The sequence below is a fragment of the Myotis yumanensis genome, unplaced genomic scaffold, assembly GCF_028538775.1.
Source record: "Myotis yumanensis isolate MYYU_CA2020_CCGP unplaced genomic scaffold, mMyoYum1.0.hap1 SCAF_15, whole genome shotgun sequence".
NCBI lineage: Eukaryota > Metazoa > Chordata > Mammalia > Chiroptera > Vespertilionidae > Myotis > Myotis yumanensis.
Genome location: NW_027223766.1, coordinates 14,667,230 through 14,692,925, shown reverse-complemented (window position 1 = coordinate 14,692,925; position 25,696 = coordinate 14,667,230). Strand labels below are relative to the sequence as shown.

The 25,696-nt window shown below is 42.3% G+C and overlaps 1 protein-coding gene across 8 annotated transcripts in view; it reads right to left on the bottom strand.

The window, feature by feature from the left end:
* Positions 1-25,696, bottom strand: part of STAU2 (staufen double-stranded RNA binding protein 2) — a 230,261-nt gene that overhangs the window by 122,913 nt on the left and 81,652 nt on the right. For all 8 annotated transcript variants that reach the window (XM_070392695.1, XM_070392694.1, XM_070392697.1 and 5 more), the window contains 3 exons: positions 22,090-22,227; positions 16,361-16,492; positions 9,247-9,307 (listed from right to left, as the gene is read on the bottom strand). In XM_070392695.1, coding sequence (XP_070248796.1) covers positions 9,247-9,307; positions 16,361-16,492; positions 22,090-22,227 — 331 coding nt within the window. The remainder of the gene's footprint in view (positions 1-9,246; positions 9,308-16,360; positions 16,493-22,089; positions 22,228-25,696) is intronic.

Here is a 25,696-nt window from a genome sequence, read left to right as displayed (position 1 = left end):
AAGTCATACGGACAGTAAGTACTAATGCCAGAATTTGGTTCCAGGCAGTCTGTCTCTAGAGCCTGGATATGTAACCACGACATTAAATGGCCCCGGAAAGAACAAGTAGAAAACTAAGTGCTATGTCCGGCCGGCAACAAACACCTGGGTTGAATCCAGGAAGTAATCGATGTTTCTGTCTCTCCCCTTCCTTTCCGCTCTCTCTAAAAATCATTGGAAAAAGATAACCCTCCCGTGAGGATTAACAAACAGTGAACAAAACCCAATTACATGAAAGCACTGTTATGCTGCTCGGGACCTCCCCCTTGGGAGCAGAGGCCCTAGAACACGGCAGTGCTGAGACAGGGAGGTGGCGAGGACGATGGCACTAGTCCTGGGTGGCCCTGAGGATGAGCAGGCCCTGAATGGCAGTGCCTGCTCCTTGAGGTCTGCAGCTGTGACCACGGCCTGGTGCTTGACCTTTGACCACCTGAGAGCGAGGGAGGCCCCTACAGCAGTGTGAGCCTCGTGGCCGGGACTCTCTCCTTCCCAGGGAAGCCTGAGGCCCTTTATCAGGTGAGAGCACATGGGACCCAAGAAGGTGCCCAGTGGGCCACCATGGCCACCCTCCTGGAGCACAGGAATAGACCACCCATCCTCTCCAGCTGCAGCTGCTAAGCTGACCGGCTCTCAGGAAGCCCCCTTCCAAATGCCCTGTTGTTGAAATGCAGTGGAGAGGGGTATATCGTGGGGTATATCCCTCTCCTTCCCCACACAGCTCATATCCACCTGGGCTTCCAGCCACAGCCCTTGAATGCCTAGTTCTGCTCAGTTTTTAAGCAAAATATACACTGACACTATTTAAATGAAGACAAAAAACAACAATGCAAATTCTGAAGGAAACTTCTGAAAATTAAACTAAAAAGGGGGAATGTATGGAGACAGGGGGTATATGGGAAATCTCTGAATCTCCCTCTCAATTCGTTATAAATCTAAAAGTTCTCTAAAATTTAAAATTAAAAAAATAGCAAATTTTAAAAAGGCTGACATTTGTCTTAGCACAAGAAGTAACAAAGAAAAGACCACCATAATAGCAGAGCGGTAAATGTACTAGACTGGAATCGCGCGAGCAGTTCGAGTTGCAGTGGCCAGTAGCCTCTTAACCCACTTTTCTCGTCTGTAAAACGAATTAGACAAGAGGAACTTGAAAATCTCCTGCAGCTCTAAAAGTCTATAAATCATCTTAACACAAACCAGAAAGCCTGGAATAAAACAATACCCTTGAATAACATCACCCCAAAAGCCTGCTGAGTGTTTTTTAAAATGAGCTATTACTAAAGTTTTTTACGTCTTAAGAAGAATCATGTCATACAGATGGCTGCTCCATTGTTAAAACAAACATCTTACAGGCTTGCCCAGCCGTGTTAGTGTTTTTACATGACCCACCCAAATATCAGACTGGTATCTGAAACAATCGTTTGGACATTTCCCATGTTATGAAATGTTCTTAAAAAATAATTCTGGTGCGTGATACATAAAACAATCAAGAAAATACATAATTTTGGTGGAATTTCCTTCAAAATATTATTCATTTTTCCTTAATTATCAGCAAAGTGATCGATCCACAAATAAGTACGTTGTCTACTGGGGCAAATGCAGGCCTTGGAGTGGGAAGATTCGCTACCTCTAGCCCACGCGGAGCGATCAGGCATGTTGTAAAATCACCCGGGCCTCAAGTCTCTGGTTTATAAATGAGAGGTTGGACATTCTCCAACCTTTTCACACTTCTGACTCTGGGTCTGTTTTTCCTCTTCTATGCGTATCATGTTTCGAGGGTCAGTCTTTTAGACAGACCACACTTATTTAGTAATGATAAGTAATCTTCCTGTTTCTTCCCCCAAAGACTGCCAATCTGAGATGCAGAACAGTGTGAGATATGAATTCTGATACAGGTCTACCCCAAAGCCAAGATGTCTACTAAGAATGAATGCACTGCTTCTATGAGGTTGAAATACCAATAATGACATCTACTATGACATCAAGTCCAGCAATACTGAGCTGAGAACCAGGGGCCCATGATATCTATGGCCATTAAGGCAGTGGGGCGGGGAGGGGCGGGGGGGGGGGGGGGACGGGGGGAGTGAAAACATCGCATTTTTTTTCATTTGTTCAAATACTGAGCACCGGCAATGTCAGTTTAAAATAAAAACAACTGATTTTTTTTTTTCAAATGACACTTGTTCCATTTTTTTTAAAGTTTCCCCTCCTTTTTTTATTGGGTGATGGTTAATCATGTTTCAGATTGACCAGCTTTTTAAGAAGTAGCTTCAACTTTAAAAAGCCTACTTAAAATCACCAATAATACCAAAGATAGTCCAGTGCAGTCAATCAATACTTTCTTAATGAATTAAGGAATGAGTGCTACATCCATTCTACACACAAGTTTCAGGGAGACTTGTCCCTGCCTTCCTGGACCTTAGCCTCCAACCACACAGTTCCAAGCGCCTTCTTTTAGTCGATGCTTTGACTACCCTCATGCCTCTTACTAGTATTTCCCGTGTCACTGGGACTTACATCTTTTCAATTACTTGTACTCCATGTAGTAAGGGCAGAAAGATCAGGGACCAAGCACTTCCTCAACAGTTTTCAACAAAACTTTAAATTGATTTATGTTAAAACACAATAAAGACAATGATTAAAGCTGGTGCATGAATAAATAAACAGAAGAGGAAAAAGGCCAGAATAAAACCAGATATTTACAGATTCTTAGTATCTGATAACAGTAAAGTCTCAATCAATGCAGGGGGAATGAAACAGGATCCATACTTTCAGTATAAATCCCAGATGGATCACAGATTGAAAGATAAAAAAATAAAATTATAAAAGTTCTAGAAGGCAATTTAAAAGAATTTTTTTATAATCTCAGAGTGGGGAAGGCATTATTAAGATTACAAATGCTAAAAAGACTACAAAAGAAAAGGCCATTCAAATACATTAAAAAGAAAACCAAACTTTGGAAGAAAATTCCACCACAAACAAGGAAAATATTGGCAAGGCATATCAGAAAAGCACATCCACACTCTTATCAAATAATAAAAAAGACCAATTACCTAATTTTAAAATGAGCAATAGCTATGACTGTATCGTTGACGTAAATAGTACAGAAATGACTCAAATGTACAAAGAAATACTCAATCTCATTCAAAATAGGAGAAATACAAAATAAAACTACATTGAACACCATATTTCAACTATCAGATTGGCCAAGATCCAGAAGCCTGAGAGCACGGTGTTATGATGATGAGGGGAAACGTAATCTGGCCCACTGCTGGCAGGAATGGAAATTGGTCAGTTTCCATTGACGTAATCTGGCAACAGCCATCAAAATCCTAAATGCACATATTCTTTGACTCAGTGACTCCACTTGTAGGAATTTATCCAACAAGCATACTAACACAAGTGCAATATGATATATGTTTGAGGCTTTACCCTGTAGCATTCCTTATAATAGAAAAATACTGTAAACGCCCATCAGTTAGAAACTGGTTAAATAATAATAAAGTCCTACACATATTAACATAGAAGGATCTTCAGGACATACTGTAGGTGAAAAGAGAAAACTGTAGAGCAGTGTGTCTGATGCTGAGGGACAAAATACTGTAAGTCTGAATTGGCTTGTATCTGTATAAACATATTCGGGAACAGTACCAACAAAACTAGCCAACCGAAAGTTACTTGGCTTGGGGGGCAGGGTGGAAAGCGTGCAAATGGAGACAAATGTGGGGGGGGGGGGGGGGGATTTTTTTACTTTTTGCTTTTTTTATTCATTCAAAAAATAAAATAAATGAAATCTAAAAGAAAAATAAAGAAGACTGATACAGTGGAATCTGAACTAAAACTTCAACTAAATTCATCATTGGAAATGAGATCAAAGGTACAAAAGTGATTTTAAAGATTTCTCCTCCTGGCAGTGTGGCGGCCCAGGCATTCTGAAGGGCTCGCCACCTCTCACACTACAAAGCAACTAGTATTTCTTGTAAATCTAAATGTGTACACACACTCTCACCCATGAAGTCCGCTCCCAGGAACTCTGAGGCAGGTCCACCAGGAGGCGTGTTCAAAATGTTCATAGTACTATTTTGTGATAACAAAATCCCGAAAATATCCCAAATGTGGACCAATAGGAGAACAGACAAACCAGTTATAGGATACTCACATAATGGATGAAATACTACATGTAACAAAATAAATTAACAGTGTTAAAGTCAGGGGAGAAGTTCAAGAAAATACACAGTATAATACCATTTTCCTAAGGTTTAAAAAATAAAAAAACTAAACTACACAAATACTGTTAAGGACTCCAACTTATTTGATGAAACTATAAGAAATAAAGGGTGGGGTGACAAATAAAATCCAGAGAAGGTGGTTTCTTCTGCTGGGGGAGGCCTGGTGGGCCAATGGATAGCGAAGAGGAGGATACTGGAAAGTCTGGTCATATTCTAGTGCTTATTTTGTTATCATGCTTCATCACTTCTATGTGTTAAATACATTATGCATCAGGTATTGCCTATATTTTTTCTTTAAAAATGGTAACACAAGTTTAATGTTTCCTGACATACTGTAAGATTAGAGTCATAAAACGCCATCTCTCTAGACCAGCTGGTGAATAATTATCTATTAATCTGTTATCTTAAAAGCACAATCCTTACCCAACAAGAATAACCTATGTACAGGTTCTATATACCATGCATGGCATGTGGGGAGCATGCACATGACCTTTGTAATGTCGGGTCACTGCGACGGTGCAGCCACTGGCGTCGGGATGCACAGAGTTTAATACCATACAGATATGACACAAAAGTGACAGAAGTGCTGGTAAGTCAACTACGGTACTAAAAAGGCCAGTAAGAACTCTACTCCATCCCAAAAGTATTTGTCTTGGGTCATCTCTAATGAACCTAGAAGAGTCAGCATATTTCACAGGGGCTAAATAAAACTTTTTAAAAGGTTAACGGAAAAATATTTATGTGAAAAATGCCTCCAAATAATCTTTTAGTGGGTGGATTCGGCACATACCAGTGAATACCTTTGAGCTCAGTCCAATTTTGAATTAAGCTAGAGTTCACCTTTGAGAAACAATGAACCTGTTTTTAAGTAAAACTCGGTATTAATAAGAAACAGGGAATGTGAATACAAAAAAAAAAGATATTATCAACTGAACTATATCTAAGTATTTTACAAAGTTTTCCATGAGCCGTCAGTAGATCTTTAAAACGCGTAATCTTTTCTAAAAAGTTGTTGGTCATTCATCTGTAAAAACCTCGCTTTTTATGTGTATGCCAAGCGTTAAATTGCCCCGCGCTGGATTTAACACGAGCCTCACGTTACAGGGGGACGTGCTCTTGCCCTTCAACATGACTATGACAGTGACTCACAAGGGGAAACACACTGCGAACAGCCTGCCTCCACCTGCAATCCGGGCCGATGAGGAGAGCCTGGGAAGCCGGCAGAAATTAGGTCCATGCTTTAAATCTGCAGGCAATCAAGGCAGGAACCAGGCTATGTAATCACAATCACTTGCAAGACCATCTCAACTATTTTTCAGCTGTAATTGTTAGCAGTTTCTTAGGACTGTAATCTTTAAAATAATATCTTCCACCAAAAAAATAATAATGTCTCCCACTTCAAAAATTAAACGCACATGGACATGAACTTTGTCTACTTAGAGTTAGGTACCAGCTGTGCCACGTTAAAACTCTCTTCTTTCCCCTTTCTAATTCCGCCTTCCTTTCTTAACTTTTGTACACTATAGTTCCATGTTAATTTCATATTTATCCAAATAATGGCTGGCCAAATATTTTATCTCATCAACTATAATCTGTGCGGGAAGGTAGAGTTTCACAAAGAAAACCAAGTGAAGAGCCTCTTTATGATGACATTTTGTGTTTTATAAAGTCGTATGTTACCTTTTCAGATGTTATTCAAGGAAAGCTCATCGTTTGACAGAGATTAAAGAGTCTCAACATTGAAACTGCTATGCACAACCCTCAACAGAGCACACGGAGTAACCAGACGCACAGTGAGATGCCGGGGGTCAGACACCCGGTCAGCGAGGCAGCCGCCCGGCAATCTCAAGTTCCTGTCTCCCCCTCACCTCACCTCCCCACCCCCGTGCCATCCTGAGAAGGTCCTGCTCCCACCTGCTGCAAAACACGAGCACAGGTGTTCCTCACAAAAACCACTGAGGGCAAACTGTCAAACTCTGGGAACTAAGAGAATTTACCCTAAATGTTACCATCATACATGAATTTAAACTGAATTTAGGTAATGGATTCATCACTTGAAGGATTAGTTCCTAAGAAGAGACCGACCTTTTCCTAGTGCTATCTTTACATAGCTGGGAGCTGGCTCCAGAGGACTTGGGGGGGGGGGGGGGGGGGGGGCTCATTCCGAGTGGCAACCTGAGGTGGGGACCACTCAGTGCTCACAGGGAAGGACCCCGGGGTCAGCTTTCTCACCCCTCACAGTTGGGAAGGGGTGAGGGATCGTCCTCCTTTCAAATTCTCAGTGTGAACCGCTGTAGCCCAGAGGAAGTCCTGAAGTGCGTACAGTATGATAAAGCTGTAAGCTGACTTCGACTAGCTTTATCACATCTAAGGCTATATCGAAAGCAAATCTTTTATGCACTCTTACACATTTCTGATCTCTGAACCTCACTGCCTCTTTGATCCCTCTCCTCCCACTTGCAAAGGAGTTTCCAGATCTGTTAGCAAGATAAAAATCAACAAACAGTCCTAACCCGTTTGGCTCAGTGGATAGAGCAACAGCCTTCGGATTCAAGGGTCCCAGGTTTGATTCCGGTCAAGGGCATGTACCTTGGTTACGGGCACATCCCCAGTAGGGAGTGTGCAGGAGGCAGCTGATCGATGTTTCTAACTCTCTGTCCCTCTCCCTTCCTCTCTGTAAAAAATCAATAAAATATATTTACCAAAAAAAAAAATCAACAAACAGCCCTAGCCGGTTTGGCTCAATGGATAAAGCATCGGCCTGGAGACAGAACGGTCAGGGGTTTGATTCCGGTCAGGGGCAATGCCTGGGTTGTGGGCTCAATCCCCAGTGTGGGGTGTGCAGGAGGATACCAATCAATGATTCTCTCTCATCATTGATGTTTCTATCTCTCTCTCCCTCTCCTTTCCTCTCTGAAATCAATAAAAAATAAAAAATATTTTTTTTTAGAAAGTAAAATCAATTTAATGCTTCTTACATTGCCTTACCAAGTAATTATAAACCTATATATTCAAACATCAAAGGAATTAAACTCTCTGAGAATCCTGAACTCATTCCATTTTTTCTTTGGGGTACATGCTAAGCTATCACATCCATCATCCTTATACATATAGATCAAAGGCTCAGAGTCCTATTAAATTACTTCAAGTATTCCCAGAAAATAACTCATGAATACCATTACGTCACTGAAATATTCTTTTCAAGAAGCTAGGTTTGATGACCCAAAAATTCAGTTTTTATAAGCATGTTTTGATGAGTTTGTTACTAATTTCATTATACATCAAGAGATGAGCTGCTTCAGCCATGGGCAAACTACGGCCCGCGGGCCGGATCCGGCCTGTTTGAAATGAATAAAACTAAAAAAAAAAAAAAAAGGACCATACCCTTTTATGTAATGATGTTTACTTTGAATTTATATTAGTTCACACAAACACTCCATCCATGCTTTTGTTCCGGCCCTCCGGTCCAGTTTAAGAACCCATTGTGGCCCTCGAGTCAAAAAGTTTGCCCACCCCTGTCTAACATCAAAGAATAAACTATGACAATTTACACATTGTCCTTTGTAACCTTATCCAGAGGTTATAAGGGAGAAAACTAGGGTTGGAAACGAGATGGTTTGACTCCACTGGCCCTTCCCTTCAATAGGGTCTTCATTGGCTGGTGTTTTGTTTTACTGATTTATAGTAAAATGGTCACTTCAGTGGAAATAGATGCTCTTTAGGAGAGGTGAGGAGGAAGTTAAAGGTAAATGTCTCTGTTTGCAATGCATAATAGCCTAAATAAACTGAAGTGGATTTCTAAGCATATGATAATACTATAATTAGAAGGCAATTATGAGCAATTGTATTCTTACATTTCTGATAATTCAATCAGTGACTTATTAAAAATTCTAATGACTCAGCACAAGGTGGAAAATGCTTATTGCAATGTTAAATGAAAACAACACAGTACAAACTTTCATTTATGTTACAGATGAAATCTATCATCCATATCTACTTTCCCACAATGCATGAGGAAGATCTAAATGGAGATATGGTTGTGGCTGACTTAGAACTTAAGTCACCACGAAGTGAGTGTTTAGGGCATCATTCTTCGCATTAAAGTAAGACAGGGAAACATTCTGATTTTAATTACTAAATAGTCTTAACAATTGTTCTTTAATTGTTAACAACTGTTCTTAAATTAAAATCCTGATGTACCTTCACATTAGCAATACGAAATCACAAATACTATTTGATGTGGTGGAAATAAAGAACTCTTCACAGAGATCTAAGAAAGAGTAGAGCAAACTCTTCCCTAAAAAGATATAAAATTATTGTACATTCATTTTACTAAATAATTATCCTCAGTCTTGAAAACCATGACCAGCACAGCCCTCAGGTCATTATATCAGAACAGGAACACTCTAAATCAGCGGTGGCCAACCGGTGGTCTGCAGACCACTGGTGGTCCGTGAGGTCTGAAAGGTTGGCGACCGCTGCTCTAAATGCTTGTAATCTGTATTTTGAACAAGGATCATACAGTGGATTTTGCCATTTGTGTGGACTTAATCTATTTTAATTAATAAAAGTGAATCATTTTTCACGTAAAAAATTACAATTATATAAATATTTGTGTTTACCTAAAAAAAATTACAACTTTGAAAACAGCTGATTTTAGAGTATAATGAGCTTGTAGATAATTGCTTTTCTTTTTTTTAATTCTTTCATACTGTAATTATGCTGCAATAAAACAACTTAAAATGTCAGCACTATGAGTTAAATGGTACACGGTCTGCAATGCTTAACCACGTTAAGAATAGGAGCGCCTGTGTCTTCTAGCAATTCCAGAAAAGCAAACAGCACCACTTCCTCGTATCCCCCCTGCAACACTAATCATGGCATGGTGAGCCCAGACAGGCTCAACAAATACCCAGTGACCTACGAGTCACTGAACCAGCGACGAACACTCAGCGTAGTTAGCATAAAAGTGAAAACTTACTGTTATTGGTTGGTTCGGGAAAACCAGCCTTCGGACCACTCCATCCTTTGTTTTCCCCTGTCTGAAAGATTAAATCAATCGTTAAAATCCAGAGAGACGGACTTATTCCAAAAGAAAAACGTTAAGTCATCAATGAAGCAAGGCCAAAGGTCTCTCACACAGTCGTTCTGTGATTCTCTCCAAGAAGAACTAACTGGAACAGCATTATCCACCCCTTTTCTACACTCAAGCCTGTTTCTTATGTCTGGCTCTGCCTTTATCTTCACCCACATTTACAATTTAAGTCATCAAGAAAGCCATTTTCAGTGCATTATATACAACAGCAGCTCTATCTAGGTGGCTAAAAAGTAAACCAATCCTTATCAACTAATAAACAATAATCATCATGACAAGTGCTAAAGAGACTAAAGGAGCTTCTTTATCTCTCCTGAGGTCAAACCACAATAGAAATATTACTATGCCTGTTCCGGAACAGTCCTAGGACAAGGATCACCAAAATACTGCCAATGACATACACACACAAAAAATTGAAAACTAAGCCCTAACTTGGAGTAAAACTTGTAATATCCTGACTGTCGCCAGACGATGTGACATATATTTGGTATAAACTCAGAGTCTGAAGTAGTATTTCATCAAATTAATCAGTGACGTGAACAGGTTGTTCTTTTCTGTGGAGCTGGCGTTGTTGGTACCAGGTACTCCGGGAGAGAAGAGGCACATTTGCTATTCTAATCAGCATTTTACACTTGCTGTCTGATGTCAAAGATCAAATGGATACATTAAATCTGGATATAAATAAAAATACAATCCTAGCACATAGCTTGCCACTGTAAGAGGATGGAGGAGGAGTACATGTGCGTAAAAATGCGGTGTATGCTGGTGGGGAGGCTGGGAGACTCGCACTTCTCTGCTCTCTGTGAAGTGCGAGACGAGGTGGCAGAACAAGGGCCGCTGATGGAGGGGAGTGGGAAGTTGGAGGAAAGTGTCCACAGTAGGGAGTAAGTCACTTCAGGAGGGAAGGAACCGGCTGATTGGAAGAATGCAGACACTCAGACATCTGAGGGCCCGGTTAAAGGTGGTGATAATAAATTTAGCACTTCATGCAACCTTTCTTGCTTGCTTTTTTTAAAATTTGATCTCAGAAAGGGAGAGAGGACGGGAGAGAGAGAAAAAAAACACATCGATGTGAGAGAGAGATACATCAACTGGCTGCCTCCCATATATGCCCAGATTGGAGATGGAACCCACAACCTAGGTATGTGCCCTGACCGGGAATCAAACCAGCAACCTTCTAGGGCACAGACGACGCTCCAACCCAGCAGTCGCCAACCTTGCAGACCTCATGGACCCAGTGGTCTGCGGACCACTGCCAACCAACTGAGTTACCTAGCCAAGGCCATGCCACCTTTCTTAATTTCTCTCCTTCTACTAATTAACAAAGGTTATTTAAATATTAGATTATATTCCCTACGCCTAGTTTTTCACCTTCAACTGAATACCAAGTCTACTGTTCTCTCATTTCTACTCCAACACTCTAATGAAACTGTTTTTGCAAAGTTTAGACTTAAACACAACAATGACCACAGTGCCCTGGGCAGTCCCAGATCTGTCTCTTGCTTCAACAGTGTTTGGACGGAACACGCCCAGGGACACCCCTTCCTACAGCCTCGACCACTCTCCTGGGTCTTATCCAGTCACCCCCTCAGACCCCCTCCAAGACCAGCCAACACACCCTGTGTTTTTCTACCTTAACTCCTTACTGATGAACAACCACGAGCTCCCAAATTCGGCAGCATTACTCCACCAGGTGGAGGCTTCCGCCTGCTGCCTGGCCAGCCTGCATCTGTGGCCGCCCACACCTCCCTCCCTCTGGGCTTCTATTTCCACCCCGACGATGTGGCTCTCAAGGGCGAGGGCCACTTCTTCCGTGAGCTGGCAGAGAAGCGCATGGGTGCTGAGCATCTCTTAAAGATGCAAAACTGTCCTGGCTGGTTTTGCTCAGTGGATAGAGCATCGGCCTGCGGGCTGAAGATCCCAGGCTCTATTCCAGTCAAGGACACATGCCCGAGTTACGGGCTCAATTCTGAGTAGAGGGTGTGCAGGAGGCAGCCAATCAAGGATTCTCTCTCATTATTGATGTTTCTATCTCTCTCTCCCTCTCCCTTCCTCTCTGAAATCAATAAAAATATATTTAAAGATACAAACCAGCGCGGTGGCCGCATTCTCTCCAGGACGTGCTGAAGCCTCCCCAAGACGAGTGGGCAAAACTCAGGCGCCATGGAAGCCGCCGTGGCCTTGGAGAGGAACCTGACCCAGGCCCTTTGGAGCCGCAGGCCTGGTTCTACCCGCGCAGACCCTCGTCTCTGTGACTTCCTGCAGAACCACTTCCGGGGTGAGCAGGTGAAACTCATCAAGAAGATGGGCGTCACCTGCCTCACCTCCACAGGCTGCGGGCCCCCAGGCTGGGCTGGGCAAGTAGTTCTTCGAAAGGTTCATGCTCAAGCACGACTAGGAATCTTTGGAGCACAGAGGCCTTTGAGGGCCCCTCTGAATCCCGTGGTGTCTGGCTTTTGCCTGAGCCTCTCGCCAAAACCCCCGAGCAATTCTTTTAACCACCCTGGAGCCCTCTCCCATGCACCGGACCAAATGGAAACAATAAAGATTTTTGCAGCAAAAAAACAAACCAAACAAAACACAACACAGTGAACATAAGGAGGAATCTCTCTCTCAAAACATCCCTAAATCAATAATCCAATAACCTATAATTCTCTCTCCCTCTCTTCTCTCCACCCCCTGCCCCAAGACTATGAAAGGAGAGGAAGGTCGAAGTCTGGAACCTGGAAGGCAGGTGATCAGGCTGTACCTAACGTAGCAGATGTCAGGAGGCTGACGGCAAACCTGCAGAGGGAGGAGCCAGCAAAGAGCTCTCAGAAAGGACACTGATGGGTAACTCGGGACCCCAGGAAGCCTTTAGAATTAGGAGCACACCAGCTACCTCTTTTTTAAAAATATTTTTAATTTATTTTCAGAGAGAGAGGAAGGGAGAGGGAGAAAGAGAAGCATCAATGTGAGAGCTGAACCTCAATCGGCTGCCTCCTGCATCCCCCCTCCCGGGATCCAACCTGGGACCTTTCGGTGCATAGGGAAGACACCCAGCTGGCCTGTTGGAAGTCGTTCAAGGCCTATGAAATCTCCAGGTCACCTCACTAACCCCAAGTAGATTTCCTAGGAGGTTTCTCTTAGGCTAAAACAGAGACACGGATGGAAGTGAAATGGATACCCCAACAGGGCAGATAAAGAGATGGAGACTGAGGTTACATCCCAGAAAGTAAGATCACCAGCTCCCTTCCTCATTTTGAGCCTTAGAACACAGCAGCCAGGCTTCTAACTCAAAAGGAATGGCAAAAAAAAAAAAAATACAGGGAAGAGACTAACACTTCAAAAAAAAAGGTTTAAAAAATCCTCAGAGACATGAAAGGTTATTATACCCATTAAACAAGAAGAGGAGGCTATAAAAAGAAATATTCTAGAAATGAGGAAGAGCTCTGGGACATCAAAAATATAAGAGCCAAAGTAAAAGATGTCAAAGGAGGGCAGAAGACAAAATCGATGAAATCTCCTAGAAAATAGAACAAATGATATAGAAATAGAAAAGAGGAAGGGAGGGAGGGAAGAAGAGAGGGGGAGGGAAGGAGAGAGGGAGGGAGGGAGGGATCAGGAGGTCATCTATAACCAGGGGTCCTCAAACTTTTTAAATGGGGGGCCAGTTCACTGTCCCTCAGACCGTTGGAGGGCCGGACTATAGTTTAAAAAAAACTATGAACAAATTCCTATGCACACTGCACATATCTTATTTTGAAGTAAAAAAACAAAACGGGAACAAATACAATATTTGTATTTGCATGTGGCCCGCGGGCCGTAGTTTGAGGACCCCTGCATAAGACTAACAGATATCACAGAAGGAAATAATAGCAAAAATGGAAAGAAAGAAATTATCAGACATAATATGAGAAACTTCCCAGTTTAAAATTATATGCATTTCTAGACTGAAACCCAAACAGTCAAAACACTTTATTAAAGAATACGCACATATCATCCATAAAATTTCAGAGCCCCTGGGAGAAGAAAAACTGGAAAGACATCAAGAGGGAGGAGAAGAAATGTGGAAGTTTCACATACAGGCTGCAGAATCAGAAGGCAGTGGGGTTTCAAGAGTGATGCTGGGAGGTAGAAAACATTGGTGCAATGCCTTCAAAAGCCTGTGACAAAATCATTCCCATTTTAGAATTATATCTCAGAAAACTGCAAACCAAGCATGTAGGGAATGTAAAGGTACTTCAGACCTATGAGATCTCAAAATATTTCTCATATATTCATCAGAAGGCTACTGAGAGTATGTGCTCCATCAAAACAGGGAAGTAAATAAAGACCAAAGAAAACTGTCCAGAAAACAGGCAACACTGGAGGAAGGAAAAAGGGAATTTCTGGCTAATGGTGCCAACTCTTTCCAGTCATTCTCTACTCCTCCCTCTTCCCATGTCTCAGGCATGTTCCTGCCACTGAAGTCTACCTCAGACACTTCAAAAATACCTCTGGTGCCACCCTAACCGGTTTGGCTCAGTGGATAGAGCGTCACCCTGCAGACTGAAGGGTCCCAGGTTCGACTCCGGTCAAGGGCATGTACCTTGGTTGCGGGCACATCCTCAGTAGGGGGTGTGTTGGAGGCAGCTGATCGATGTTTCTAACTCTCTATCCCTCTCCCTTCCCTCTGTAAAAAAATCAATAAAATATATTCTTTTTAAAAAATACCTCTGGTGCCTTTCCCTTCCTCTCCACCACCACTGCCTTAGTCCAGACCCCCAGTACCTCTTATCTAGCAATTCTGCTACTCAGCTTGCCCAAATCCATTCACTCCTTTATTTATAGGATTGTCTTTTTTAATTTTATTTTTATTTCAGAGAAGAAGGGAGAGAGAAATAGAAACATCAACGATGAGAAAGAATCATTGATCAGCTGCCTCCTGCACACCCCGTACTGGGGATGGAGCCCCAAACCCGGGCATGTGCCCTGACTGGGAATTGAACCGTGACCTTCTGATTCATAGGTCAATGCTCAACCACTGAGTCACACTGGCTAAGGCTTATAGGATTGTCTTTTGAAGAATACAAACTAGATCATGTGACTTTCATGTTCGAATCTTACATGAACAATTCTCCAAGAGCTTTACTTCCCATGAAAACTGTGGCTTCAGCTATTCCTGACTTTCCAGATTCATCTTCGTGTTCTCTAGGTTCCAGGACACTGTAATGTTTGTTCCATGACTAAAGCTCCTCACCCCTACACGTGCTGATCAGATCCCTGAGTGCAGGGACCAAGTTTCAGGCATCGTGTCTTCGGTTGGAAGTATCTGGCATGTAGTGGGTGTGATGGTTAATTTTATGTGTCAGCTTGTCTGGACTACGGTACCCAGGTACTTGGTCCAACATTATCCTGGGTGCTCCTGGGAGAGTGTTCGGGAGAGACTTACATTTAAAAGAATTGAACTCTGAGGGAAGCAGATTGCTCCTCATCCTGTGGGTGGGTCTCATCGAAAGAAAGGCTGGCCTCCCGGGAACAGGAGGGAACTGGCCAGCAGACGCCTCTGCATTAGAATTGCAACACCTTCTGAGTCTCCAGCAGAACCAGCTTCCCCATCAGACCTTGTACTCGCCAAGCCTCCAACAAGGCATGGCAATTCCTTACAATGGGTCTCCATGTGTGGTGCATATCTACATGTATGTACATACATGTGTGTGCATACACATATGTACACAAGTATATACAGGCACATATCCTGTTGGCTCTATGTCTCTGGAGAACCTGACTAATACTACAGTGGGTGTGCAAAAAAATGTTTCTTAAAATAATGACATTAATGCTGGTTTTTGTTCTGTTTTGTTTTTACTTAACTTCCAAATAAATGTCTGAGATTTATTTTGACATATTTTTATAAATCACTCACGAGGTTTAAGTAAATATAAATGTGTTAAGTTAAAACAACATATACACAACATAAGAACTATAGAAACTTGAACACATGTTAGGTTTCATGTTACAAATATTTTTAAAGGAAGAAAAAGCATGGACTACCCAGGTTATAAAAACAGAATTAAAATCTCTAGCGATACCACACAGACAAATAATTTTTTAATCGCTCAAAATAATTGCCCACATATTCACAGTTGCCTTAAAAAGACAAGTACACCTAAATGTTTAATAGACGATTTTGTTTCTATTCAGACTTCAGGCGAGTGTTTCTGCAGAAACTGAAATTTCTCTGAAACAGAATCCTTATGTGAGAAAATGGTGTGGGGAAAAGTATGCTGTTTTTGATAGAAATTATTATTAAGCCTGCTTTGTGAATTTTTGTATAAACAAAGTGTCCATAATAATTTCTACACATGCAAAGATAAAATGAAATCAAGCCAGTTCTTGCCAAGTTATCGGCCAAGTCCTGAATTCGGGGTCCCCTACCTCCCTTGCAACAGGGGCAGGTGCTAATGATGTCATTCACTGCGCAGAAGAAATAGGGGACCATGAACACACGTCTTGGCAGAAAATAAACACCCTCTGAGTTTACCTTTACATTTAAAGTAAATAGAAAAACTAGTTTATAGAGTGTCTGTCCAATATAGTTCCTGCCCTAAAGGGATAACTCAGGATCTTTATTTCCAGTGTTTCCAGCTGCATTTCAGAAATAAAAGCCAACAACCTCGGTTCTTAAAAATGGGGCACAAATTAAAACTGTCTACATGGCAAAACCCAGGAGTCAATAAGCTAAAACTGACTCAGTTGGTATTATACAAAATACATACAGCCACACAACAGATTTTTAGTATTTGCTAACTGTAAGATTAGAATTAAGACTTCATGGTGACACCATAAACAGATGTGATATTGTAACTGGGAATCTATCTTCTAAGTCGGAGAGTACTGCCTCAGGAAAGTTAAAACTGGAGGTCTACTTTAACACCACTTCCGACATTACTTAGAGTCAAGGAACACTGGTACGGAATTTGTTCATCGCTTTGATATTCTGACAGAACAGGACTCTACATGTGAACTTAGCGCTCACCTTGTCAAGTTGATCTTGAAGACTAGTGGATGCTTTATAACCGAGTTGTAACAGCATTGCTTCCGCGGCATTCTTTTTGGCTATCTTTTTATTCGGTCCTGTTCCAGTAGCAACTTCATTGCCTACCTTGACCTGGTAAGATTAAAGTAAGAAATTAGTAAGAGTTGCTTTGATAAACAGGCTCGACTTAACACCACAAAGCACTGTATTCTGCTCTGTAGCATTCAAAAATACAAAGTTCAGTCCACAATAAAAACAACTAAGATAAGATCCCATTTATGTGTTATATAGATAAGCGAAAATAAACATGGAGAAAAATATGGTTCTCAAAATGTCAATGGAAGTTATCTTAGGATAACAGAATCTTAGAAGATTTTTACTTCCTTACATGTTTCTGTATTATTTCATTTTTTAAAACAATAAACCTGTATTATTTATATAAACAGAAAAATAAAATTCACATAATAGAGTATATGTTGGCTCTCAGTACAGTTAGTATTCTTTATTTAAATTAATAAACTAGGGCTAAAATTCATGTTGGAGTGCTTGCTAGCTACAAGATAGGCCAGCTACGTAAGAAGCTTCCTCTACTGCTCTGAGTGTCCAAAGACTGGCCAACGGAAATGGAAGCAAAAAATCAATGAGCAGCAAAACATGCTTCGCCTGTCGTCACATGCTGTGTACACATCCCTCAATCTGATTCAGTTCTTCTGCGGTTCATCCCTGCTTCTCACTTACCCACCCGGCCTGCCCTCTGGCTCCAGGCCCTGCTCTGGGACATGCTGCTCCCTCCCTGGCACTCACCTTGGATCTCTGTCTGTCAGCTTTGCTTCTGACCTACTCTGATGCCTTCAAGACTTCCTTCTAGAACAGATGCTGCCAGAGTCATTTTACCCATTCACCCACCCCTTGTCTCACACAAGTTCTTGTAGCGACGGGGTTCAATAGTTTGTGAGCAGCTACCCTAAGTTATTTGTTAGTATTAAATAAGACTGCTGCAAAAAATCTACACTAATAAAAGAGAAACATGGTAATTGGCGTACGACCCCTACCCTTCCCATTGGCTAATCAGCGTATCCTTATGCAAATTAACTGTCAGCCAAATGGCGGCCGGCAGCCATGCACTGAAGCGAGCAGGGAGGCTTGCTTCCTCCAGGAACTGCAGACTCCAACATTTCCCCGCCTTACTTGCCGGCCTAAGCAACTATTACTATGTTGCAAATAAGAAGCTAAACAAAACCGGCTTTCAGTCAGCCCCGGACCGCAACATTGTATCCATGTTTTCAGCAGCGAGGCCTCAGAGCTAAAGCTGGCCCAGAATAAAAAAAATAAAAAAAAGAAAACAAGGAGCGGTTGGGAGCTTTTAGTCAACTGCCAGCGGGAAAACAGCCCTCAGCCCCTCAGCCAGCCTGGCCAGGCACCCCAGTGGGGACCCCCACCCTGATCCAGGACACCCTTCAGGGCAAACCAGCCAGCCCCCACCCATGCACCAGGCATCTATCCTATATAGTAAAAGGGTAATATGCCTCCCAGCACCGGGATCAGCAGAGCAGCGAGGCTCCCAGCACCGGGATCAGCGTGACAGGGGGCAGCGCCCAAACCCCCTGATCAGCCCTGCTCTGTGCCTGATAGGGGGGGAGCTCCTCAATCCCCTGATCACCCTGCGGCTCTGTGTGTGACAGGGTGCAGCGCCCAAACCTCCTGATCAGCCCTGCTCTGTGCCTGATAGGGGGGGAGCTCCCCAATCCCCCGATTGCCCTGTGGCTCTGTGTGTGACAGGGTGCAGCGCACCAACCCCCTGATCGGCCCTGCTCTGTGTGTGACAGGGTGCAGCGCCCCAACCCCCGCCCCCACGGGCCCTGCTCTGTGTGTGACAGGGTAGAACCATAACCTCTCCATCGGCCCTGCCCCGAGTGTTACAGTGGTGGCGCCCCAACCCCCTGATCAGCCCTGTTCTGTGGGTGATAGAGGGTGCGGCCCCAACCCCCCTCCACGGGCCTTGCTCTGTGTGTGACAGGGTAGAGCCATAACCTCCCCATTGGCCCTGCCCTGAGTGTGACAGGGTGCAGTGCCCCAACCCCCTGATCGGCCCTGCTCTGTGGGTGACAGGGGGCGGTGCCTCAACTCCCCTATCGGCCCTGCCCTGTGAGTGACAGGGTGCAGCGCTCCAACCCCTTGATCCACCCTGCTCTGTGTGTGACAGGGGGCGGTGCCCCAGCTCCCCTATCGGCCCTGCTCTGTGAGTGACAGGGAGCAGCGTCCCAACCCCCTGATTGGCCCTGCTCTGTGAGTGACAGGGGGCAGCGCCCCAACCCCCTGATCGGCCCTGCTCTGTGCGTGACAGGGGGTGGCGCCGCAACCTCCCCATTGACCCTGCCTTGAGTGTAACAGGGGGCGGTGCCCCAACCCCCCAATCAATCTATCCTGAGCGTGACTGAGGGTGGCATTGCAACCTCCCGATCCGCCCTGCTCTGTGCATGATGGGGCGGCGCCCCAACTCCCCAATTGGCCCTGCTCTGAGCCTGACCAGGGGCTGCACCTAGGGATTGGGCCTGCCCTCTGCCACCCAGGAGCAGGCCTAAGCCAGCAGGTCGTTATCTCCCGAGGGGTCCCAGACTGTGAGAGGGCACAGGCCGGGCTGGGGGACCCCCCCGGGGAACCCCCCCCCCCCCCGCCGAGTGCACAAATTTTTGTGCACCGGGCCTCTAGTTAAATTAATAAAAGGATAAAAGTAAAAAAGACGGCTGTGCTGAAGGACTTTAATTCCCTGCTAACAACAGTCACTTAAAAAAAATCACTTCTATATAAAAGTCAAGCAAATATATAATAAAGTTTGTAAGTCATCTTCCTAGAAAGCTAACAAATTTTTGTAACTATTATAAATAAGATTTTTATATTAAAATGTTACTTTTTCTGCAAAAAAGTTCAATTTTGCTATGCAATAAAATTAAGACTGAAGACTGTTTTAAAAAATAATTTAAATAAATCAAATCCTCAAAAACCCTAACAAAAAAGTTCTAAAATAGGCCCTAGCTGGTTTGACTCAGTGGATAGGCCTGTGGACTGAAGGGTCCCAGGTTAGATTCCAGTCAAGGGCACATGCTCAGGTTGCAGCTGAATCCCCAGTAGGGGGCATGCAGGAGGCAGCCAATCAATGATTCTCTCTCATCATTGATGTTTTTCTCTCTCTCCCTCCCTCCCCCCCTCCCTCTCTCCCTCCCCCTTCTTCTCTAAAATCAATAAAAATATATTTTTTAAAAAGTCCTAAAGTGGCATTTACCCAAAACTTAACTCCTTTTCTCTCACTGAGTCACAAATAAAATCGATGAAATTTGCTTTATATATTTTTAAAAACCTAGAGATCTTAGTCACAAATAGAAAAAATTAACATTATGTGATATATCAAAATACCATGTGCTGATAAGCAAATTAGTTTTTAGTTATCACTATCTTTCTCTTTGAAAAATTAAAGTATCTCTACAAAAAAATAAAAAGCTTTAAGAAATGTGCTCAGGAACTAACACCCAAATAATGTCGTCAGAGATTTTCTTTTGTCTAGCAATCAATAAAGTCACTGCACACATTTCACAACACACAAATTTACTTTCCGTGGTGATAAATAAATATTAGCATGTTATCTCTAGATATTTTACTTCCACGTTCAATTTTAACAAATGATAACATCGCTTAAGTCGTTTATACAAAAGTATTTACTTTGATAAAGTTGCTGCAATAGATAATGAATCCACTGGGGCTTCCCGAGGGGAAAAGCAATATGAATTCAGTGTGAAAACATGTAAAAGCCCAGCCAAATGCTCCCATTTGACTAGAATGTTTATGAAGACCCATAAAAAGGAAGCTGGCGTAAATTCCTCTTTCAAAGGGGTACTCCATATACGCCATGGGAAAGGAATTGTGTAATAGAGCCAAACCCAGTTTTTATTCCTAATCCAGGTCTAAAATTTAGGTGACTTTTTTTTCCCTTCAAGTTTTGCAATTCAAAGAATACTTTCTAGAATTCTTCAGAGCTAAGAATATAAAAAGAAAAAAACTGGGGCATGTATTTTAAGAAGAGGATGCTAGAACAGCACTGTTCTGGGTCCTAAGGACACTAGACCATAATGGCTTACTAACCAGAGACGAATTCCCCTCCGTGGTTGTCTGCGTTCCCACAGTGGTTTATCTGTGACCACATCACAAGCTTACATCTCCAGCAACAGCCAAATACACTAGCTCTCACACAGGCAGGCAGCAAGTATGCATCAAAGGTTTATGAAGGTCCTACTGTATACAGACCACTGCATTGAATACTGTGAGATAAAGACTATAAATTAGGAAGGAAGGTAAAATGTAGATATGCATGAAAAGTGCATCCACATGACAGACTATGCTTGAGTATCAAAATTTTTCCTATATGGTCATCACTGCATAACTATCTGTTCATTTTAACAGGATTATATTGAAGGTGAGGTCCATGGGTTTGATTGGAAAAAGTTTCTCTGACAAGCCAATTACAACAAAAACAGTTTGGGGACAATAAGGGTAATTTAAATATAGACTGGTCATTAGAAGATTCTTATGAATCAGGCCTAATGAAAGAAAACGTACTTTTTTTTTAGAGAGAGAGATACATACTAAATATGTAGGCTTCCTGGCTGGTGTGGTTCAGTGGTTGGAGTCAACCTATGAACCAGGTGGTCACAGTTCGATTCCCGGTCAGGGCACATGCCTGAGCTGTGGGCTCGACTGCCAGTGTGGGGCATGTGGGAGGCAGCCGATCAATGATTCTCTCTCATCATTGATGTTTCTCTCTCTCTCCCCTTCTCCCCTCCTCTCTGAAATCAATAAAAATACATCTAAAAAAATAAATATGTGGGCTGAAAGGACATACAGTTAGAAATTAGCTTTGAAATTCTTCAGGAAACGAGAGAAGGGCGGGAGGAAGGAAAGGAAAATGAACGGCTGAAGCAAGTGTGGTAAGAATCTGAACGGCCGTGTCTGCATGACGGGCATATTCCCCAGCAGGCCAGCATGCTATTCTTCACGGTGCGCTATTGAATATACCCACCCTCGGGTAGGTGTGAAACTTCCCCAATAAAAAATTAAACGTTTCTTCAACACTGGGGCTTGAGCGAACAAGTGAAGAGGTGCAGATGAGATCTGAAAAGAGGAGGGCATTTTGCTAGTGCCCGCCCATCTGTCAATCCACGAGCAACCCCTCTCCAGTTTCCTGGGCTGCACAACACAGCAGTTCAGCCTCTCAGCAATTCTGAGTCCCTCCGTCCTCACTGTGATTAGGGAGACAGCCAGCTCTCTCTTTTCCTAATTTTCCTGCAAACCCAAAGTTCATGCTCTTGGCCCTGCTCCATCTCCATCCATCCTTCTCAATTTTGTTTCTAATTCCGTCTGTCTCCTCGTCCCAGTAGTTAACAGGCTCTGGCTGCACACTGTACCACAGTGAGACAGAGACGAGCCTTCTGTTTGATACTCTCTGGGCCAAACAACCTGCGTGAACTCAGTCCCTTCAAAACTCTTCTGTCTGTTCTAACATGTCCTTGACACTTGAATGTGTCAACCAAGTTGAGGGAATCAATGCTGGAAGGGTAAACAGTGCCATTAATTAATAGTGCTATGAATTCCTAGCCGGCCTTTCCCCCGTATCTCTACTCCGACCTGAGGATTTCTAGATTTTTTTTCAATAGTTAAAAAAAAAACTCATCTAGAAATACCTGCATCACGAACTCCCGACGTCGCGGCATTCCTCTCTCTGAAAGCAAAACATAGTCTGGCTCCTTTTCCTTCTTGGCCTGTTGAATTTGAGCCAGGCGGCTAATGGGGTTCATTCCTTGACCATATTCTGGTCCAGCCTAAAAAACAATGTAAGAAAAATGTCAAAACATGCTTGTAAAACCTGTTATTGGATCCTTAAAGTGGTTCTCCTCTCCTCCCCTACACCCCAAAACCGTGACTGGAGAAGATAAATGAGAGTCATTTATAAAGATTTATGAAGGAAAAGCTTAAAACGGATCTGAGACTAAGGCGTGTATGAGATTTAGGGCTCAAGGGTATTACTAATAAAATGGGTCAACTATTCTGCTTTTAAATTCTTCAGTACAGCTTCTTCACACTTCTGTTCATCAAGAAAGACCAAAAGAATAGCCGAAACCGGTTTGGCTCAGTGGACAGAGCGTCGGCCTGCGGACTGAAGGGTCCCAGGTTCGATTCCGGTCAAGGACATGTACCTGGGTTGCGGGCACATCCCCAGTGGGAGATGTGCAGGATGCAGCTGATCGATGTTTCTCTCTCATTGATGTTTCTAACTCTCTATCTCTCTCCCTTTCTCTCTGTAAAAAATCAATAAAATATATTTTTTAAAAAAAAGACCAAAAGAATAGAAGATCACAAAAAATGAACTGGGAAGAGATATTTGCAATACCTGTAACTAAAAAAGATAAATCCAGTAGCCAAAATGTATTTTTTAAAGCTCAGAAAAAGTTTAAGAAAAATATAATCTAAAAGAAAAATGGGCAAAAGACATGAAAAGATATTTAACAGAACACTTATAAAAATATAATCAATCTCATTAGGACTCAAAAATGTATATTAAAATCACAGTGAGATGCTATTTCACACCCATTAATTTAGAAAAAATTCAGAAGCCTGACAGCCCAAATGGTGAGGATGAGGAGTAACAGAAGCTTATACCATGATAACAGTAATATAAAATGGAAAACAACTGGGCAATGTGTAGTAAAGCCAAAGACGGCCCCTGCACTCCCTAGTAGCATCTTCATCATCATGTACTATATACCCTAGAAAACAGCTGCCCATATGTGCTAGCTCCAATGTTCAGGAATAGCCATGGCTGCATTATTTGAAATAGCAAAACAAAACAAACAAAAACCTGAAAACAACCTAGACATTCATCAAAAGAACTATGTAAATTATAGCATGTTCATACAATGGTATGTTCATACAATGGTTTGACGTAGGGCAGGGACAATGAACTAAGTATTGCTACATGCATCAAGATAAATGAATTTCAGGAGAAAAAAGATGGATGTTGAGGGAGAAAAGCAAACACAGAATACATATAGTATGATGTAATTTATGTAAAACCCACTAAAACTACAAAACACTGCTGAGATTAAGTAAGATTTTAATAAATGGACAGACATGCTCACAGGTCACAAGACTCAATATTGTTAAAAATGTTAATTTTCCTCAAACTGATATCTCAAGTCATTGCATTCCCAATCAAAATCTCAGCAGGCTTTTTTTGGTAACAATTACTAAGCCAATGCTAAAGCTCATATGGCAATTTGTTCATAACCAAAACAACTCTGATAAAAGAACAAAGTTGGAGGACTCAAACTCTCTGATTTCAAATTCACTACAAAGCTATGACAACAAAGACAGTATGTGTACAATCAGCATAAAGACAGACCAATGAAACAGAAGAATGTCCAGAAACAGATCCACACATATGCAGTCATCTGGTTTTCCACAAAAGTGCAAAAGCAATTCAGTGGATAAAGGATAGTCTTTTCAACCAATGGATTTAGAACAAGTGGAAATTCATATGCAAAAAAAACTTTTTTTTCAACCTGTACTTTATACCATTTTTTTTAAACTTGTAAATTGATTTTTAGAGAGAGAGGAAGAAAGAGGGAGAAAAACATCAATGTGAAAGAAAACGATTGATCGGCTGCCTCCCAACACTCCCAACCCCCTCCCCTCCAGACCAGGGATCAAGCTCACAACCCAAGGAATGTACCCCGACTGGGAATTGAACCAGCAACCCCTCAAGTGCACAAGACGATGCCCAACCAACTGAGCCACACTGGTCGGGTTTTCAAAAATTAACTTAAAATGGCTCATAGACTTAAATGTAATATGTAAAAGTTACAGAAGAACATACAAGGGGAATTTTTGTGACTTGGGTTGCATGACAATTTCTTAGATACAACACCAAAAATCACATTCCATAAAAATAATAACAATGACAATAAATTGGACTTCTTTGAAATTATTAACTTCTGTTCTTTAAAAAATGCAAATCACAGGCTTGGAGAAAATATTTGCAAACTGTGTATTTGATAAAGAACTTGTATCCAGAATATATAAAGACTTCTCAAAATTCACTATTAAATGTATTATTTTAAATGGACAACCAGGCCGTGGCCAGGTGCTCAGTTGGTTAGAGAATCGTCCTGATGCAACAAGGTTGTGGGTTAGATCCCTGTCAGGGCACGTACAAGAATCAACCAATGAATGCATACCTAAGTGGAACAACAAATGGATATTTCTTGCTCTCTCCTCCTTTTTTCCTTCCCTGCCTCTTTCACTCCTTTCTCTCTCTCCCTTCCTGTCTATAAAAATCAATTTTTTTAATGGGCACTCACATTTTTCTAGGTGGGCAAATGATTTGAACAACACTTCACAAGCCTCATGTGCTACGAAACTCATGGACACAGACAACAGTGTGGAGACTGCTGGGGGAGGAGGGCCTAGGTGGGGGGGGGGATAAATGATGATGGACAGACTTGACTTGGGGTCGTGAACATAAAATACAGTGTACAGATAATGTGTTGTAGAATTTCACACCTGAAACCTGTATAATTTTGTTAACCAGTGTCACCTCCGTAAATTCAACAAAAAGAAAAAAGAAATAAATAAAAGATAACACTTTTTAAAGACCTTTTGATATCCAGAGTACTTGCACGAAGACCAATTTCAAACCAACTGTACTAGTTCAGGTGAGAGTTGATTGTGACTTAAAGGGGAGCAGAGGGATGGAAGGAAATGGACCAACTTAAGAACTATGTAAGGGATGGCCCCAGTCGGGCATGACAGACTGGGCCTGAGGCGTGAGGGAGAAGAAAGGACCCCAGGTGCCTGTTTCAGCAGCTGCACGGGTGCCGGTCACTGATGAGGAATGCTGGGGGGGAACGCGCTTTAGAAGGGAACATGGAGTTTTGGACACGGAGTTTGAGGGGCCTGTGAAATATTAAGTGAAGATGTCCAGGCAGCAGGGTAGAGTACAATAGAGTATTTGAGAATCATCCACATAAAGATAGAATTGAAGCCTGGGGAGTATGAAGTACGACGCCCAGGGCGAGGGTAAGAGAGAGGATGAGAGCGACAATACTGCAACGGTTAGGGGACATGAGAAGAGAGAAAAGGGAAATTTTTAGTTTGGGTAAAATCCTGGTTTCCCCTTTTATTTACATACCAAACAATAAAGATTAAGTAAATCAGAAGGACTGATGAGAAAAGACAAACATAGACAAGAATTTATGAGTCTAAGATTGAATACCAATGAAAAGGTAAAGG